Source organism: Vanellus vanellus, assembly GCF_965231255.1.
Source record: "Vanellus vanellus genome assembly, chromosome: 4".
Classification (NCBI taxonomy): domain Eukaryota; kingdom Metazoa; phylum Chordata; class Aves; order Charadriiformes; family Charadriidae; genus Vanellus; species Vanellus vanellus.
In genome coordinates, this window is record NC_138909.1 from 54231830 (window position 1) to 54249354 (window position 17525).

The following is a 17525-nucleotide window of genomic DNA, read 5'->3' on the forward strand; positions in this document are numbered from 1 at the left end:
CTTCACATATTCTACATTCGTCTAAATTTTTTTTGTGAGTTGTAGAAACTGCCTAGCATTTCAAATACTCTGTTGCAGAGCTCTGGAAATGAGAGCCATTGCGGCCTTTCTCATCTCCACTTCCTACCCTAGCAATATGGTCTGCAGGCCAAGCAGATAAGTGTGGCGGGTTTGCAAGGGTGCTGCTGGCTTTGTCCAAATATGCCCTTACTCAGCCTCCCCAGGAGCCTACTGAGGATGGACCGAAGTGATGTCTGTGAACCTTTCAGCCTTAGCTGAAAGTCTGCTCCAGCAGGAAAGTGTCCTGTTGGATGTTTCCCAGGGTGCCTTTCCCTTCTCCTCCCTCTGGGAGACTACAGATATCTCCATGTAGTAACATGGGCCCTACAAATTTTAGGACTTTTCCAATGCCACACTCCTAGCCATACTAAATTTTAGCAAAGAACAGCACCATTGCATATTTTTTGTTCCATCCATGTAAGACTGACAAGGAGAAATACAAAAACTTGGTTTTGTGACCCTCAGTCATCTCTGTAATGAATTATTTTCTTAATACTTGAGAGTTGGTAAAATTTGCACCAAACCCATCACCCCTTCCCAACCACAACCCTCATCCCATGTATGTAAAAGCAGTTCTACAGGCAGCGGGCTGACCTTTCGACCTTTCATTTTACAAATCCTGGTCCTCACTCTAGCTGTGCCAAGAGCAGCACTCGGGTGAATCAAATCCGTATCAAAGTTTTACAAGAGCTGCTGGCTGTTTCCATCCAGTTCTTTCACATTTCCTATGTATGGCTCATTATCCTATAGCAAATGCACTTCGACCTCTCATTCTCCAAAATCTAGCCCAAACCTTAACTTGGAAAATATCCAGGTCAATGGGAGACAAACCTCTCCCAGCGTTCTTCTACATCTTTGTCTCACTGCATTTCATCTTTCAAAGCCCAATTTGATCAGTAAAAAACTGACCTACCTAACTCTTTATATAGAGAAAGTCCTCATTCTCCAAACCCTAATCCTAATTGTCCTCCTAGGCATAATATAACCCAAGAAAAGTTTATCTGTGATAAACCAAAAAAAAAGCATACTCTTTCAAACTGACTCCCTCGTTTCAAAATCCCCGATTTCTTCAGAAATGGGCCTTTTTGGATAAATGAGGATCTGGTGGGTTACTTGCAGCCAGCTGCCTGAGCATCCCTGGGGGCTTGCTGGCCTGTGCAGCACCAGACACATGGCATGGGGACCACAGTGGGGACATGTTTCCCCTGGCGTCGCCTTCTGTGTCGCCCGTTTCAGCTCCTGTCGGGTGTTGGGGAGGAGGGATCCGTAGAAGCCCTCTTCATCAGCCCCTCTCAGGCTCAGCCCGCTGGCGGGGTGCTGGAAGAGGGGAAGAGAAGGCATGTGTCGGGGGCTGTCAGCGGTGTGGCGCTGGGGACCAGGAGGTGTCGAGCCCTGGGTACTCAACAAGAAGTTCTTGTGGATGCAGAGCCTGTCATGCTGGCACAACTGCCCAATGCCCTTGGGTTGCAGTCAGCCTCCTGGTGCAGCCCGCACACTGCCAAGGGACAGCAGCACCATCACCCCCAGCACCACACTGGTGTGCCAGTAGGGGTAACGCTGGGAGCGGGATGGGGGAAAGGCCAGACCACCTTCCCAAGGTGCAGGGGCCTCTGCTTGCACTGGCCAAAATCCCCTCTGGCAGGTGCCCAGGTGCTCTGTGTTCACCTTCCTCCTTGGGGATCTGACGCTTCATTTTTAGTGGGGAGGCACGCAGGAGCATCCTGCTTACTCCTCCGGCAGCAATGTGGGACAGTGGTTGAGGGTGCTGTGGCACCCCACAGCACCAGGACCTCAGCTCCATCACAGCAGGGGGCTGTAGTGAAGCAGATGGCTGGTTGTGGGGACGTCAGTGTGGTTGAAGAACATCCTGATCCTCCAGTGTTGGGGCAAACACATCACTGAGCTGGTAGAGGATGCCCAGGGAGGTTGCCTGGCCTGGGGGTTTGTGACCTGGTTTCCCACATGCTGTGTGAGAAGGGCCCTGAGAAACAGGCAACCCCCAGGCAAGATGCTGGTGTCACCTCATGGGGACATTTGGGTCATGCTGAGGGGCGGGAGCTGAGCCTGGGCTGGGGCTGGGGAAGCACTGTGGTGGCTGCCATGCAGCCAAGGCCGCCCTGCCCAGGGGCAAGCAGTGAACCCGGGGAGTGGGGAGGGCAAGGGAGGCCCATAGGTCCCTTCTTTCTTGTCAGGGCTTCAGCAGGGACTTCAGAGACACCCAAAGGGTTTGATAATCCAAAGACTTTATTTAGGCACCAAAACTCTTGACTTCTCATTAACAGGCATGTTGATATCTTTTAAATCATTTTTGTATTTTCACTGTCTTAGCAAACAAATTTTCATTTAACAAATGTATGCCAATTAGAATAAATTTTCCAGTTGAAGAAGGATGCAGCTCAAGCACTCTGTTGCGCGTCTGGTGCTGGGGGGCTGAGCCCACTGCTCTGGGGTGGCAGTGGGGAAGGGTCACTGCTCCTGCATCTGGAAGTGCTTCAGATATGCCTTCACCCAGGGCTCCTGAGGGTCTGTGCATATCTTCCTCCCCTTCTTGGTGACCAGGCTGCCGGGAGAAAATGAACATTGGGGTGTTTGGCTGGGGCAATGGGGTGCCTGTGGTGGTTCCCACTGGCAGCGCCAGTGTCCCTGGGCTTGATCCCTTCCCCCTCCTGGCCACCCTCAGACACACTTGGGGTGCTGCTTTGGCCATCCCACCCCAACGCCTGGCAGTGTTGGGTACTCACATCACTGCTGGCTGGGTGCATCTGCTGCTGGAGGTGTAGGCGGAGGTGATGAATCTGCGTGGGATAGGTTGGTGCTGGTAGCTGAAGCAGCAGGCAGTGGGGACGGTGTCTGTGGGGGCAGAGAGACAGCCCCAGTGAGACCCCACGCTGCGGCAGGGGCTCTGCCTGGGGCTCCCAGGGGATTTGCCATCACCTGTGCTCTATCCCCCAGGGACTCCGCCTGGAAGCCTCCATCCCTGAGGCTGAGTCCCAGCCCCGGTGATGACCACCTGCTCCCAGCCCTCCCCATAGACACGAGGGTCCCATCAATGGGAACAGGGCTCTCTCCCAGGGAGGGACCACAAACCTGGCTTCTGGGAGGACGCAGCAACACCGGAATCACCAAGATGAGCCTCAGCTGGGGAGCAGATGGCCATGAGGAGCAGAGCGGCCAAGGCGGCTGCGGTGACCTTCATGGTGCTGTGGGGGCTGAGGAAACTGTGCATGGGGCAGGAGCTGGGCTGGCTGCAGGGCTCTCCTCTGCACGATGCTTGGCCCCTGCTGCCACTGTCCTCCTTTTATTCCCTGGCTGCTGGGTGGGCACAGGGTTTCAAGGAAAGAAAATGATTGCATCACACTGGGGAAATTATGCTGGGATTACCCAGTTTTGCTGAGCAGGAGACGGCAAGGAAACCACAGAAGGGGAAGCACTGGCCATGGGGCTGTGACTTTCAGATTCAAGAGAGAACAAACCTTACAAGAAGCGGCTGAGGGAACTGAGGTTGTTTAAGCTGGAGAAAATGAGGCTGAGGGGAGGCTTTATCGCTCTATAGAACTACCTGAAAAGAGGTTGTAGAGAGGCGGGGGTTGGTCTCTTCTCCCAAGCAACAAGCAACAGGACAAGAGGAAATAGCCTCAAGTTGTGCCGTTTAGGGGAGGTTTAGATTGGATATCAGCAAAAATTTCTTCACTGAAAGGGTTGTCAAGCACTGGAACAAGCTGCCCAGGGAAGTGGTTGAGTCACCATCCCTGGAGGTATTTAAAAGACGTGTAGACATGGCACTTAGGGACATGGTTTCGTGGTGGACTTGGTAGTGTTAGGTTAACAGTTGGACTTGGTGATATAAAGGGTCTTTTCCAACCTAAATGATTCTATGCTTTTATTCTATGACCTTCGTGGTGCTGCAGGGGCCAAGGGAACCATGAGTGGGTCTGGAGCTGGAGTGGCTGTAGGGCTCTCTGCATGATGCTTGGCCCTTGCTGCTGCTGCCCCCCCTTCGCCCCCCGGAGTTCCAAGGACAGAAAATAAGTGCATCATACCAAGGATATTATGTCAGGATCACCCAGTTTTGCTGAGCTGGAGAACACAAGGAAACCACAGAAGGGGAAGTGCCGGCATTTCAGATTCCATTTGGGTGCCTGGCACGGATTGAACAGAGCCCAAACCCCTGTGACACCAACCCTGCTGCTGCTGCAATGACCCCGCTGGTCAAGAGCCAGGCTGAGGCATGAAACTCTCTGGCCAGAGCCCTCAGAAAAATCAGGGCAATGCCAGAAAAAGGAAAAAAAGAGGAAGTAGCAAGTTTTGCAGCTTTCTTTCTGCGTGCAATAGTTGGGGCATTCGGGAATTACCCTCTGGGATTGCAAATACTACCCCTTTTCAGTCATGCTACGATCTCTGCAGGGTTTCATCTGCAAGGCTGCAATGAGCTTGATCTCAGTGGGTGCCAGCAGAATCCTCTCTTCGCTCCAGCTCCTACTCATAATGCCCTGTCTCCTTCCTGACACCAGTGACACCAGAGACCTGGGTCTGTTTAGCCTGGAGAAGACTGAGAGGGGATCTTATCAATGCTTATAAATATCTAAAGGGCAGTTGTCAAGAGGATGGGGCCAGACTTTTCAGTGGTGTCCAGTGGCAGGACAAGAGGCAATGGGCACAAACTGGAACAGAGGAAATTCCGTCTGAAGATAAGGAAAAACTTCTTCACTTTGTGGGTGGCAGAGCACTGGAACAGGCTGCCCAGAGAGCCTGTGGAGTCTCCTTCTCTGGACATGTTCAAAACCTGCCTGGATGTATTCCTGTCCAACCTGCTCTAGGTGACCCTGCTTTGTCAGGGGAGTTGGACTAGATGGTCTCTGAAGGTTCCTTCCAACCCCCATTATTCTGTGATTCTGAAATTTCCTTTTTTTTGGCTAAGACAGTAGAGAGAGCCTAAACTGGAGGAAGTTTTCCTGCTTTGGGAAGAAGTGTGCAGTAATTGCAACAACTTGACTGTGCAGGGGCTGCAGACCACAGGCAAAACTAAAATCCTTAGTCAGAGAGGTGTAAATCTTCTGTTCACCCTGGGGACAGGGAAGGTGGTAGGCCAGGTTTCAGCCTGAGACCACTGTTGCATCCCTGGAGCAGGACAACAGAGTCCAGTCATAGAATCATAGAATCCTAGGATGGTTTGGGTTGGAAGGGAGCTTCAAGATCATCTAGTTCCAACCCCACTGCCATGGGCAGGGACACCTTCCGCTAGACCAGGTTACTCAAAGCCCCATCCAACCTGGCCTTGAACACTTCCAGGGATGGGGCAGCCACAGTTTCTCTGGGCAACCTCTCAGTAAAGAATTTCTTCCTAATATTTAATCTAAATCTACCTTCTTTCAGTTTAAACTGTTACCCCTCATCCTGTCACTACACTCCCTGATGAAGAGTCCCTCCCCATCTTTCCTGTAGGCCTTCTTTAAATACAGGAATGCTGCTGTAAGGTCTCCCTGGAGCCTTCTCTTCTCCAGGCTGAACAACCCCAACTCTCTCAGCCTTTCTTCATAGGAGAGGTGCTCCAGCCCTCTGATCATCTTTGTGGCCCTCCTGTGGACCTGCTCCAACAGGTCCATGTCTTTCCTGCGCTGAGGGCTTCAGAGCTGGATGCAGTACTCCAGGTTGGGTCTCACCGGAGTGGAGTAGAGGGGCAGAATCACCTCCCCCGACCTGCTGGCCACACTTCTTTTGAGGCAGCCTGGGATATGATTGCATCACCAGTTGCAATTTAGTTGGTAGCTGAAAACTGGAAAACAATTGTGTTTGCACAATTCCATGTTTGGGTTTTTGAGATATGCAGCATCCATCAATTTAAAGTTTTAATTTCCCTCTTTGCTCATAGCCCAAGCCTGAACTACATGAGTTATACTTTATCAGATTTTAATATAATTATCAGCTCTTTCCATCACTCCTTCTCTGTCTTTGTTTCTGAGGCTTAGGAGATCCACGAATAATGCAAGTTCTGCTTTTCTGGTTCTCTTTGTTCCTACTCCTGTCCTTAAATGTAACCCCAGTTGTAGCCTTAAATACAAACTGAACAGATCCATTGTCCCTCCTCACTGATCTTTAGTTTTGCAAATATGCATAATCCACCAGTGAAATGAAATTGCTGATGTTTAATTTCCCAAAGTATAATATATATGATAAGAGACCTAACTTGTATTATGGCAAACCTGTACCTATTTGAAAATATATTCCATTGCTATATTTGCGGTCAGCACTCCACTCTGCTGTTGCAGTCTGAGTAACTTGGAGTCTGCTAACTTTCTGCCTACTTCTCTATGTTTAAAAGCACGGAAAGGTCTTACACATATCTAACAGATGCTTGGACATAACCTTGGGACTGATATAAAGACCAAAAAATGAATATAGCTACAAGTATGTGCAGACCTTGATTTTATCCTTGGTTTGTAAGTCTGCGGTACCCCAACAATTTATCCAGGTCATAAATTCTTATTTTCCTAATTTTTTAACTAGATAATAGCACAAGCCAAAGCCTGAGCTAGGTAACCTGTAACTGTTCCAAAATTGATTTAATTACTTGAATATAATATACCTTTGTCTCTGCTGAGAACATCCAACAGCAACAAATTATGCCCTACTACTCCTCTTTAAGCTAACACTAATTGTAAACCACCACTAACAATCTCCTTAAACATCCCCTTTCTTGTCTGTCCTGGTAAAAAGAAGGGCATGTACACTTGTCTTTCGGTTATAATTTAAATAAATGTAGGACATTTTTATGTAGGGAGGGCAAATAATTTTGAAACTCCATTATCTGGTGGGGTTTGTTTTTTGTTTTTTGTTTTTTGTTTTTTTTCTTTCTTTGTTTGTAGTCTGCTTTTGAGGTCATGCTCCCTTTTAGTTAAGATAAAAGCTACCCTTTGACTGACCTTTTATCTTCAATGAGATAATATAATAAATAGATCCTTTGTGCTTATCTAAATTGGTCAAGTGTGTCCAAACTATAAAAGCAATAATAATTGGCTCTTGGCTATAATATATATGTATAGTTATAGTCCTGTTCACAAAGATGCACTACAAAAGTCAATGAAAGTTTTAGAATGGCAAGCAATAATGAATCCTAAATTTCTTGATTAAGATTAGTTATTGGGCACCTATTATATCTGTGCTATAATTATGCTTTTCTTCATTTACAAGAAGATTAATATAGATCCCAACACTATTTAGTGCTTTGGTGAATTAACCACATAGTAGCAGATATCTTGGACAAGCGCTCAGTCAAAGACTAACTTCCTTCCTTACCCGTTTGGAAGAGAAACAATAGTATAATACCTTTTTAAAGAAAGTAGCAGCAAAGAAGAAAAATAAGCTCAGTTACTGTCTATTTCAAAAGTTCCCCCAGTTACAGATTTCTGTACAGTTGTTCTCATCTGTGAAGTCTAACATTTTCTACTTTCTGGCTGGTTTTTTTTTTTTTTTTGGTTGGTTGGTTTTGGGGATTTTTAGCAGCCTGCCTTATATCTATAAAAACTTCACAACATTATGATTATTAAATATGACAGACTAGAAATATAGGAATGTATAAATGGGTCTCCAAATAGTCAAGGTTTGCCTGTAGCTTCAACTGAGATACCACAGGACCTTTGCATACCAAGGTAAGTCCTGGTACATTGCCTATTTCTGACAGTGGGTAAATAATGCCATTTTGGTCTTAACCACTCTAGATTTCACATTGTGACTTTTCCCTTTGGTTTTATGTGTTAAATAATAGAGTTTAGCCAAGGATGATCTAAGATAATAAGAGATCCTCTGTCCAGAGGTAAAAATCAGCTGTCTTGTAGAGACAGAGTATACAGGCTCCCTCAATGACAGGGTTCGGTCCCAAAGAAGTGTAAGAAATGTGATGGGAAGGCAAAACTGGCTTGAAAGCATCTGTCTGTCCCATTTTAATGGTGGTAGCGAACCAAAGCTCCCTGTGGTACATTATCACAGAGTTAGCTACAGCCTGATCTTGTGAAGAAAGCCACAAATGTACCTTAACACTATGCATAATCCTATGGTCTCCACTTGCATCTGTAGGATTTTATTTGTATCTTGGATTAGGTCTTAATAGTTTAAAATCTTTTTTTGGTCCTATAAAAATCCAGGTCCATGCTGGTAAAACACTCTTGGGTTAATGTCAGGAATTGATAGCACAGGAGCCTTCCAAATCAAGATGGCTTTGGAGATGCCTGATTGTCTTTGCTCGGTCAGTGACGCAAAACATTCTCCGTGTCTGGTGTCTGCCTCACAGTGTGGTTTTTGTAGACAGGGAGGGATCCTACTTCTTCTTTTACTTTCTTTTAGTAACAGAAGAGGAAACATTGTTCTGGATCTTATACATTCATTTTCACGAAGATATATAGTTTCTTATAGTCTAATTCACTTTAAATTAAAGAGCTTTTATTCAGGTGTGCTTTAGGTTTTTCAGGACAAAATAGTCAGAGCGACGTATCTGGACTAACTGAACTGAAATCTCTCGTCAAAGACACAATCCTGTTTGTCAAGGGATGAAACCTGTTCCTTCACTGTGTGCTGTTCTGTAAATCTCGGCCCAAGGTCAGAGTCAGCTTTTACACATCAATTTTGACTACTTCAGCAGGGCTAACAGGAGCTGGATTCCTCTGATATTCCCTTAAGGAGTCTACGAAGGCCCACTGTGCTGGAAAGTCACAGTTGCCTTAGAAGCACTTTACACTCTTATTCCTCAGACGGCCCGGAGGCTTACAGCTGTACCTGACACAGCGTTGTAAACCTTCCTGCTCTGTGCAAACTCCATTTTCAGCTCGGAGAAGCAGACTTCATCACAGCATCTGTCTCCGTGATTCTCTGCATGGGTGACTCGCAGTTCCCTGTCCAAGCAACCCAGATAATGTGTCCTTTTCCAACCTCGGAAGTTTTAGGTCTGCTTTGCTCCAAGTCTGAATCATAGGAAAACTGTTGTTGTGTGGATGAAACATTTTTTTTTCCTTTTTTTTTTTTCCCCTCACTTGGTGATTTAAATTAAGTTAAACTATGTATCTGTTTTCCTTTCCTGAAATAGCTTCTTTGTTTTCCTTGGATTTCAGTCTGTGCTTTCAAGCAGAAAGTTAAACAATGTCAAACTAAAGAAAATGAATTGCATAACACGCAGAAAAGATGAACTGGGGAAATGTTTGTTATTGCTTTAATTTCTTACCTGTGTCCTTACTGTGAATTACTGGAATGTCAGAGAGAACTAACCAGCTTGGAATTTATTTTTGAATATGTATTCTCATGAAGTGGAACCTTTTTTCTATGCACTTCATTTTAGTGAAAGAAAAAAGGAAGTGTTGGTATAATAGTATTGCAAAACATCTTTGGAGTCGTTAGTTAATTCTTGCAAATGGTAACAGCTTTCTGTTGCCATTATCTTACTGAAATTGCTTCCTTAGCTAAACTGTTTAGGGCTGATGCTAAAGATAAGTGTATGAAAACTAGTTTATGAATTCTGCCCTTCTGGAAATTATCTTTGTGGCTGATTCAAGTAAACCTTGACTTGTTTTGGGAAGAAACAAAGTACTCATTGGCATTCTTGGTTGTTTTAGTACTCTTGACTACCGCGTTAGATGACTTTCGGCTGCTGTGGTGAATCCAGCGTTCCTTTTTATCCAGTTCCCGACATATGTTTTTATAGGTTCTTTCTTTCTTCATGAGTGTGGAGGGGATAATAAGGATTTTGTAGGTGGAATCACTACTTTCTAAGTATTCCTGCATAATCCATAGTTTCATCCCTTTATTTTCCTCCCATTCCTCCTTCTTTGAATATCTAGCTTTCAAACTTTACCAAGCAATACCTTTCAAAACTTATTTGAACTTCTGGCACTCTTTTCCTAGGTGCACAAGGAAGAGTTGCATGTCACAGTTCTGCGTTATTCAGATGTGGCTCAGTATCTTTTTTGTATCTGTTGAGACATACAGAAAACATTTTATATTCTGAGTATTTGTTATCCGAACTCTGGAAGAGAAGCAGCAGTATTTTTCAAGTTACTGTTATATGGGGGATTGAATTTTTGGTGAGCAGCCTTCAAAGGGGGCTTGGCATTTTAGAATGTTACAAGCTCTGGCATGAAAACTCAAGAGCACAAAAGGAGTAGTTTTCATTCTCATTACTGTTCCTGAAGCTTCGGCAGTTTAGGCAGAAGAAGGGTCATGGGAGCTGTAGAAAACTGAGCCAAATAAACAGATGGGATCTTCTAGTCCAGCTGAAAGAACAACTCTTCCTGTGGAAGGTTCAAAGAGAGGATTTCAGAGCTAGAAAAAATCTACATCACCTGCTATGTCTGAGATCTTAGTGGTTCCCAGTGGGTGTCACAGAGAAATTCCTCAAAGAAGGAGAGACCACAGTTGAGTTGGAAGGACTTTACCAGCCAAGCACTGATTTCAGGGTATTTTGTTGTCGTTATTGGCTATGAGGCATTCAAATTTAAAAACTAAGTAGCAGTGGCTGGACATCTGCTCAGGAGGAATGAACCCAACAGGACAATTATTGTAGAGGGAGATGAGGTCACACCAATCTCAAGAACGAGAGCAATTCTCGTTGTTTTGTTACCTTGCAGTGTTATGACAGCCTGAAAAATAACTTACAAGCCAAAAGAAAAGACTTGTTCCTTGCCTGAATTACGCACTATCCAAGTAGAGACACGCTGTGAAGAAGGAGTGCAGGTAGGGTTATACAACAGAGCAAGAAGTACTGAGCTTACAAATATAAGATAAATGGTAAGTGTGAGCTACAGGAGGGATGATGAAGCGAGTGTCTTTGCTATAGTCTGCATCAAAAAGGACGAAGAGAGGCAGAGAAACCCACACTAGCTGGTGGCGTCCTTCTGTTGTACCCAGTTGTTTCAGCTGGAGTCTGTTGCTTCTGTAAGATGGACTGCCAGCAAAGAAGAAATCAGTGCAATTGTCAAGAAAATTATTTTCTGGGCAAAAGTGGTTAAATGAAAAGAATGGTTCTGGGTAGTGTTAAATGTAGCATAACTAATATTAAGCACTACAGATGACAAATCTACCAGCCAAAAATATAAATAAATGGAAATCTGAATGTGAGCCACTTAATCATTTCTATTTATTTTTCCTAGATAACATCCAAAATAAATACTGATCAGAAAAGATGGAAAACTGAAGTGAACAATCCAAAATCTGCTGTATTTGGGAGCAAGTAGCAAGATCCAATCATGGCTGTTCGCTGCCACGGGGCTAGGAAGAAGGTGAGAAAAAGGACATTTCAGAAGAAACCTGAATGTCTGTCTGTCTTCACCTGTGCTAAAGGACATGTTGCTGAAAGATGGGGCCAGTGAACATCCTTGCTGTAACACAGCAATGGAGCCTGAGCTGGAAAAATGCAGTTGTTTCTATACCTCCATTCAAAAGATACTGGTGACCTGCCCAATTATACTAAATGCTAGCAAGCCTAATTTCTCTAGTGTCATCCTAAGTGGCATGTATCTATAAACATTTATTACACAGAATTAATGAAAAAGTGAGCAGTGTTCACGGCAACCTTGTTGATAAAACTTTTTCAAACATTCTCCTTCCAGGATGCAGTTCTGTATGCTTTGTTTGCACAAAATCTTGGAAGGGAAGCATAGGTAAAAATCCTTTTCAGATATTTCCAAGAGAATTAGAGTTATTCTTTATCCTGCCTTCCCTCTATATGTCCCCAGCTGGGTATGTAGTCCTTATTTTCCATCCCATTATATAGACCCTTCTGGTACCTCATGCTAAGCAGATACGATTTCTCTTGAGGTGATCATTAAAATTCATGGATCAGAACTAAATTCCATTCCATGCCTCAGAAGAGCCATGAGGGTTGGACATACACAGTCATGGTAAAACGTTTAAGATTCCATCACCGTAATTACTTTTAATCCTCTGTTTAAATTTCTTGCAGCATTGACGGTGTCAGTGACAAGACTGTCAGAAAAAGACCATCTATGAGATGGAAAAGGCAAGTCATTCTTGCACTGCATAGCTGGCAATCATAACAGAAAGATAGAGACGTTTATCCTTATTTCTCCAGCCTTGACTGCTGGACATAAAAGCTGAGTCATATTAACTGACTATTGGCAGGTAAAGTAGATCAGGTCAAGCACGTTCCATGGAATATGTCAAGTGCAATTAATCTTCACAGGAACTGTAACTGAATTTTCAACAGCACTTTGACATAATGGTGAAGAATTTAGATTCCTTTAAGCTACATTCATCCTGTAAGCTGGTGACTGATTGTGATCCTGGGAGCTTGATACAGTTTTGTATACATTTCATTATTTTATTTTTATTTTATTATTAATACTTCATTAAAGTTGTTTAGTTCCTTCTAAACTCATAAGTCTTTCTCTCTCTCCTCTGCCTCTGTCTTTGAAGAGAGGTAGAGGGGAGCATCTGTCGGTTGTGCACTGGCCGGTTTGGCCCAAACCACAACAGATTTATATATACAAATCCTTTATTGCAGCAGCTTTCTCTTGGGAGTGTGGCTCGTCTAATATTTAAGAAGTTTTTATTATCTGCAAGTTTTTCTACCCATAAAAAAGCTGTAACTGTGTTGGCTAAGCTCTACTGTTTGGCTAAGTTATGGGGGTTTCAGAGAGTACTTTATGAATTCAAGGGTGGGATGATCTCTTCTGCTTTGCACATCGGTTCTGTAGCCTGGAGGACTGTGGTTTTGCCACGGGGAGCCTCGTGTCAGTCCCTGACCTGCATTGCAGTCTCTGTTATTGCTGTGTGCGTCTGCAAACTCTTACATTATGTCTGACTAAGTCAGTAAGGACCTGATCCAAAAGACATTTAAGTCAGAGAGAATCTGTTTACTTACATGGGCTTTGGGTAAGGGCTGGAAGGCCCATGCCCGCTCCCAGTGAAGGGATAGAGGATTGTCTCTTACTCTGAAAGTAGGCAGGATATGATTCTACTTTTGGATTAATAAAAAACCAGTAAATCTAAGGTAGAAAAGGACCAATTAATTGATGGTGCACAGAAAGAAACGCTGTTGCTATTAAACATGATCACTAAAGATGAACGCAGTTAATCGTAATTTCTGCTGTGAATAACATCATCAGGAGAAATGTAAGGAGCCAGAGGGACTGGCATCATGTCTACTGCTTACTCTTTCTGTTTAGCTGTAACATGCCAAACCCAGCTTTGGATCTAGGTTTTGGAGAGTTTTGGAGGGGAGTTGTGCAGTTCTGAGTTCCTTTCAGAAAGATTGCCCAGTGTGTCTGAGGTTGTGCATGAGAAACAAACAAATAAAGAAAGATAAGGGGAACCCTCATAAGATTTGTTTCTTCAGAATAGTCTTTGGCCACAGGAGGGCAATACTGTTCTATAATAAATTTGACATGCTTTATTCACTGAAAATCTGGTTTGCAAACAGGTACCTGAGGGGGGAATGGGATTGATCATGTTTAACAGTCATCAAAGTCGTATTGATCAGAAAGGGGATTTACGCCTTTAGCTATGTTTGCCGGTGTTGACCAGCTAGTCCTCCCAACACTGCTGTGAATATCATCCTCCTTTTCAGAAGAGCAAATTGCAGCACAGAAACTGGGAGCTGTGATGAGATTTAAGGAACTGCTGCTTCTCCATCCTTGGTTTAGATTGCTACTGGTTTATGCCCTCCTTCCTCCATGCTCTGATTTGGAGGCTGGAACCAAGAGGTGGCACAAGCAATACAACAGGGAGTATGGCAGCCCCGCATGGTGCTGGTGGAGGGTTCTTTGTCCCTCGACCTGCAGCTGTTTCAAACTGAAATAAGGAGAGTTTTAACTGAAAATAGCAAGAGTCTGAGAGTGTGTGACTCTCACTAATACTGGTAGGAGTGTTTAGCTAGGAAGGTTGGGTCTTATTTTTCTTTTCTTCCTTAAGAAAGTTCCTGTGTTTTCCCAAGTGGCTGAGGGCATGTTCTTCTTTACTAGGACCCAGGCATAGGAGCAGGACTCAACTTAGTAGGTTATTGATTCATGCCCTTGCTCTTAGCTGGTCAGATGAGTCTTTCCTGTCAAGCCCTCTAGGCTTATGAGTTAGAAGATACTTCAGAGAAGCAAGTGTTGTGGGTTTTAAATCCCCAAAGCAGATGAGAGAGTTGAGCATGCCTTCTGTGCCTCTTGATAAATACGAGGTACCACTGTTGGGTCTTACGAAAGAAAACTTCACTGTGTTCTCAATGAAGATTAATCTGCTTTGAGACTCGTGGATTTAACCTTTAAAGGGAGGGGAATATTTTCTTTATGCAGACTGAGAGTTTAGTGTGAGAATGGTGTTTGGCACAGTTAGAAATGCGAGTACATTTAAATACTTAATACATCACTTAACATACTTCAAGTACTTAAACACTGATATGAAAGTAATTTGTAGTCTGGGTGTCTCCTGAGTTTGGAGATGGCTGAACTCCATAAACTAATAGAAAAGAACTTGAAGCTTTGCAAGGTCCAGCTCTCTCATCTGTGTTATTAGTATGCCAGGAATGGTCTTGAAGAAAAGTTGAAATCATATTAAAAGTTAGAAAGGCATATTTATGAAGGATCGATTGCTACCTTCCAAGCTAACCTTTTAGGTCAGCGGGAAATGAAAATGTTTCAGAGAACAAATGCTACTGAGCTGCTGCCCCTTTAGCTTCTATTTCTGAATACAGGCTCAAAGAGGTCCCCTTCTGAAAGACAGTTCTGCTGAGTGGTGTTTTTCAATCTGCAGTTTGTACAGTACTTCTGATGGGCCTGCAAAGGCTAACTGAGACCCTTCAGCTTCTCTTTAGAAGTAGCTATACTTGCACTGAATGTATTTAAGGGAAGAAATAGCATTCATGTCAGGTATGTCATAAATGGCAATTTATTTATTATATGCTTTACTTTTTAAAGTGTATTTTCAGTTTCATAATCCAAAACAATTGCAATTAGACACTTAGGTAACACTCCTTTTATTTCATTTTACACATCACTTAATTTGTATGCATAGTGAAGACCAAACAGGTGGAGCCAGTCACCCAAGTCTGTTGTGCACTTTTGTATGTACTTAAAATCCCTTTCTTGGTTTACTCCATAGTCACTTCTTCTACTTGAACCACTACATTAAAAATCCCATACTTGACTTTGATATCTTATCCTTAAATATTGAAGAATTAGATTAATGCTGCTTTGAGTCTTTGAGGGTCAGTTTTCTAACACTTAAAACATGTGAAAATGGTCATGTTAAAGATGATTCTGATGTTACTTCTTTCTGAGACTTCTTTCTACTCTCTACCCCACATGTAGTGTATTCCAAGATAGATCTGCACATATTTTCTGTCACAAGAAGCTGCTCAGCAGAAGTCACAAACAGTCAAATGTCAACTGAATATCAGAGAAATGGCCCTTATAATGAAATCTATTAAGGTGTCCAATAGCCTCACGCAGAAGGGAAGATAAACTTACTTTGACCTTTAGGACAAAACATCAAAACCAATAAAAAACACTGAAAAAAATGCCTTGCATGGGGACAAAGAAGATGGCCAAGCATTGGTAGATCTTTTCTGCTTTATTGATATGTATTGTGTTCTTCTGCTTTTTGAATAATTCACAATGATTATCACTTCAAATGCTTATTTCTGTCCAAATTCTGAATGTTAGCAGGCAAACCCATTTTTTTTCATTCTTTTTATTCTTTCTCTTTAGTATAGTCAACCTATTTTTCTGGGTAATCATGGGAATATTTGCTGTTTATTCACCAATTTCCAGGCTAGAAGAGCCCATTAGAATTGGCTCATCTGACCTCTTGTACAAGACAAACCAGAGAGCTGAACTCCATAATCCCAGCATAAATTTTTCTTCTTGAGATGGAAAATATGGCTTTTGGAAAGACATGACATTTTGTTTCAAGATTTCCAGTGACAGCAAACTCACTATATTATCTGATAAGTCTTTGAAATGCCTAATTACCGTCACTTAAAAATTGCATCTTTTGTCTAGCCTGGATGTAATTAGCATCAGATGGCTGCTTTGGGATCTGGATGTGTCTGGGTAGTTGCTTAGGAGGGAGTACCTGAGATGAACATCAAAGAATAACTTGTTGCTCCTGGACACTGATGCCTTTAGCACTCTAGCTGAACTATCCGCAAATATTTTTGGTCTAAGCTTGGAAAAACCACACCTAACTATCTACACCAGGGTTTTGAAGGTCTGTGCTTTGAAGGTACGTGGGACTGAGGAATTAGATTTCACAAAGGTTAACTTTAGCTGAAAGAATCCAAGTGTCCCTCTGTCAGCAACAAAAATAAAGTGTTACTTCCAAGCACCCAAGTTAGAATATTTAAGGCTTTTGATTGCCCAGGGCCCTGGAGGTCCCTCTGTAAATATCCCATAGGGTCCACATTGTATATTTCTTTCCTGAGAGGTTTAATTTTGTTCCCTCTTTCTTTAGTAGCCCTTTGGCTACATGTAGGGGACTATTTAAAGCAAATGCTCTTCCAAAAAGAACGGATTGACCTTAATTGAGGAATCTGTCAATAAAGAAAAAAGAAAAAAATTAAACCTGAATTAAGGGTAGTTTTCTTGCCTCTGCTAGATGAATTCCTAGCTGGAGAGTGGTCAGTGATTGTTTACTCTTGTAGGTGAGAGAATAGTTGCATTGATATAGATCAAGGACGTTTAAAGCCTCTAATGTTCAATTACGTAAACTAAAATCACCTCTGACCTCAGTCTGGAAGGATGCTGTGTACTCTTTGTTAAGCCTATTGTTCTTAGTGAATAATTTTATCTTTTTTTCAGAGTTTTGTTGTCATGTCTGTCTTTGTTTTATGCTTTCATCTTGTTTGGTGATGAAAGAGCACGCTGTGTGTGGGACTGTTCCTGAGCTCTAGAAACATGATAGCGCTTTGTCACTTTTCACTTACACAAACCACAGTGACATTCAATCTGGAGAAAAATATTATTCCTAAACATTGGGGCACATGAATTACAGATTTTTATGTTACAAAGAAGAGCGTACTTTAGTCAGTCAGCTGCTCAACACAGTGTGTCGATTTAAGAGACCAGAGAGGTTTTCAACAACGTGGCCAGCGCCTACTGGAAGGGAAGGATTTTTCTTTTGCTCTCAGCCTTCCCAGAACTGCTGATATTTTACAGTGAAAAACTTCTCATATCTTCTCTTCAGTCTTTAACAGGATGCTTATTAAATCTCATGTTGTAGATAAAAGTTCCTGAGCAGTGGTGTCTTTGTCTATCTAATGTATCGCTCCTAATTCAGTTCTCCTTTTGCTCATGCACAGAACTATACTAGCTGACACCGGCTGTCACCACAGGTAGACAAATAAACCCCTGTAATCTGAAGTGGAGGAAAATTGTGCTGATGGTAAAATCTTGGCTGTTTTGTGGACTTTCAGGGATGTCATGAGACTTAGAATAACAGATGCTTCAATTGGAGTCAGAAATAAGGAGAAATACATGGAA

At 43.1% G+C, this 17525-nt stretch overlaps 1 protein-coding gene across 1 annotated transcript; it reads right to left on the reverse strand.

The window, feature by feature from the left end:
- Window positions 1-2292: 2292 nt before the first annotated feature.
- On the reverse strand, window positions 2293-3347 carry LOC309671486 (C-C motif chemokine 3-like). Its single transcript, XM_082482730.1, has 3 exons — window positions 3148-3347; window positions 2802-2910; window positions 2293-2620 (listed from the first exon to the last, which is right to left on the reverse strand). The coding sequence occupies exons 1-3, from the start codon at window positions 3284-3286 to the stop codon at window positions 2527-2529; spliced, it is 342 nt and encodes a 113-aa protein (XP_082338856.1). The 5' UTR covers window positions 3287-3347; the 3' UTR covers window positions 2293-2526.
- Between the last annotated feature and the right edge of the window lie 14178 nt (window positions 3348-17525).

Coding starts and splice junctions, on each gene's coding strand:
- LOC309671486 (XM_082482730.1), bottom strand. CDS start 3,286: ATGCACAGTTTCCTCAGCCCCCACAGCACCATGAAGGTCACCGCAGCC. Junction 2,911..3,147: donor TGCGTCCTCCCAGAAGCCAG/GTTTGTGGTCCC, acceptor CTGCCCCCACAG/ACACCGTCCCCACTGCCTGC. Junction 2,621..2,801: donor TGCACCCAGCCAGCAGTGAT/GTGAGTACCCAA, acceptor TTCTCCCGGCAG/CCTGGTCACCAAGAAGGGGA.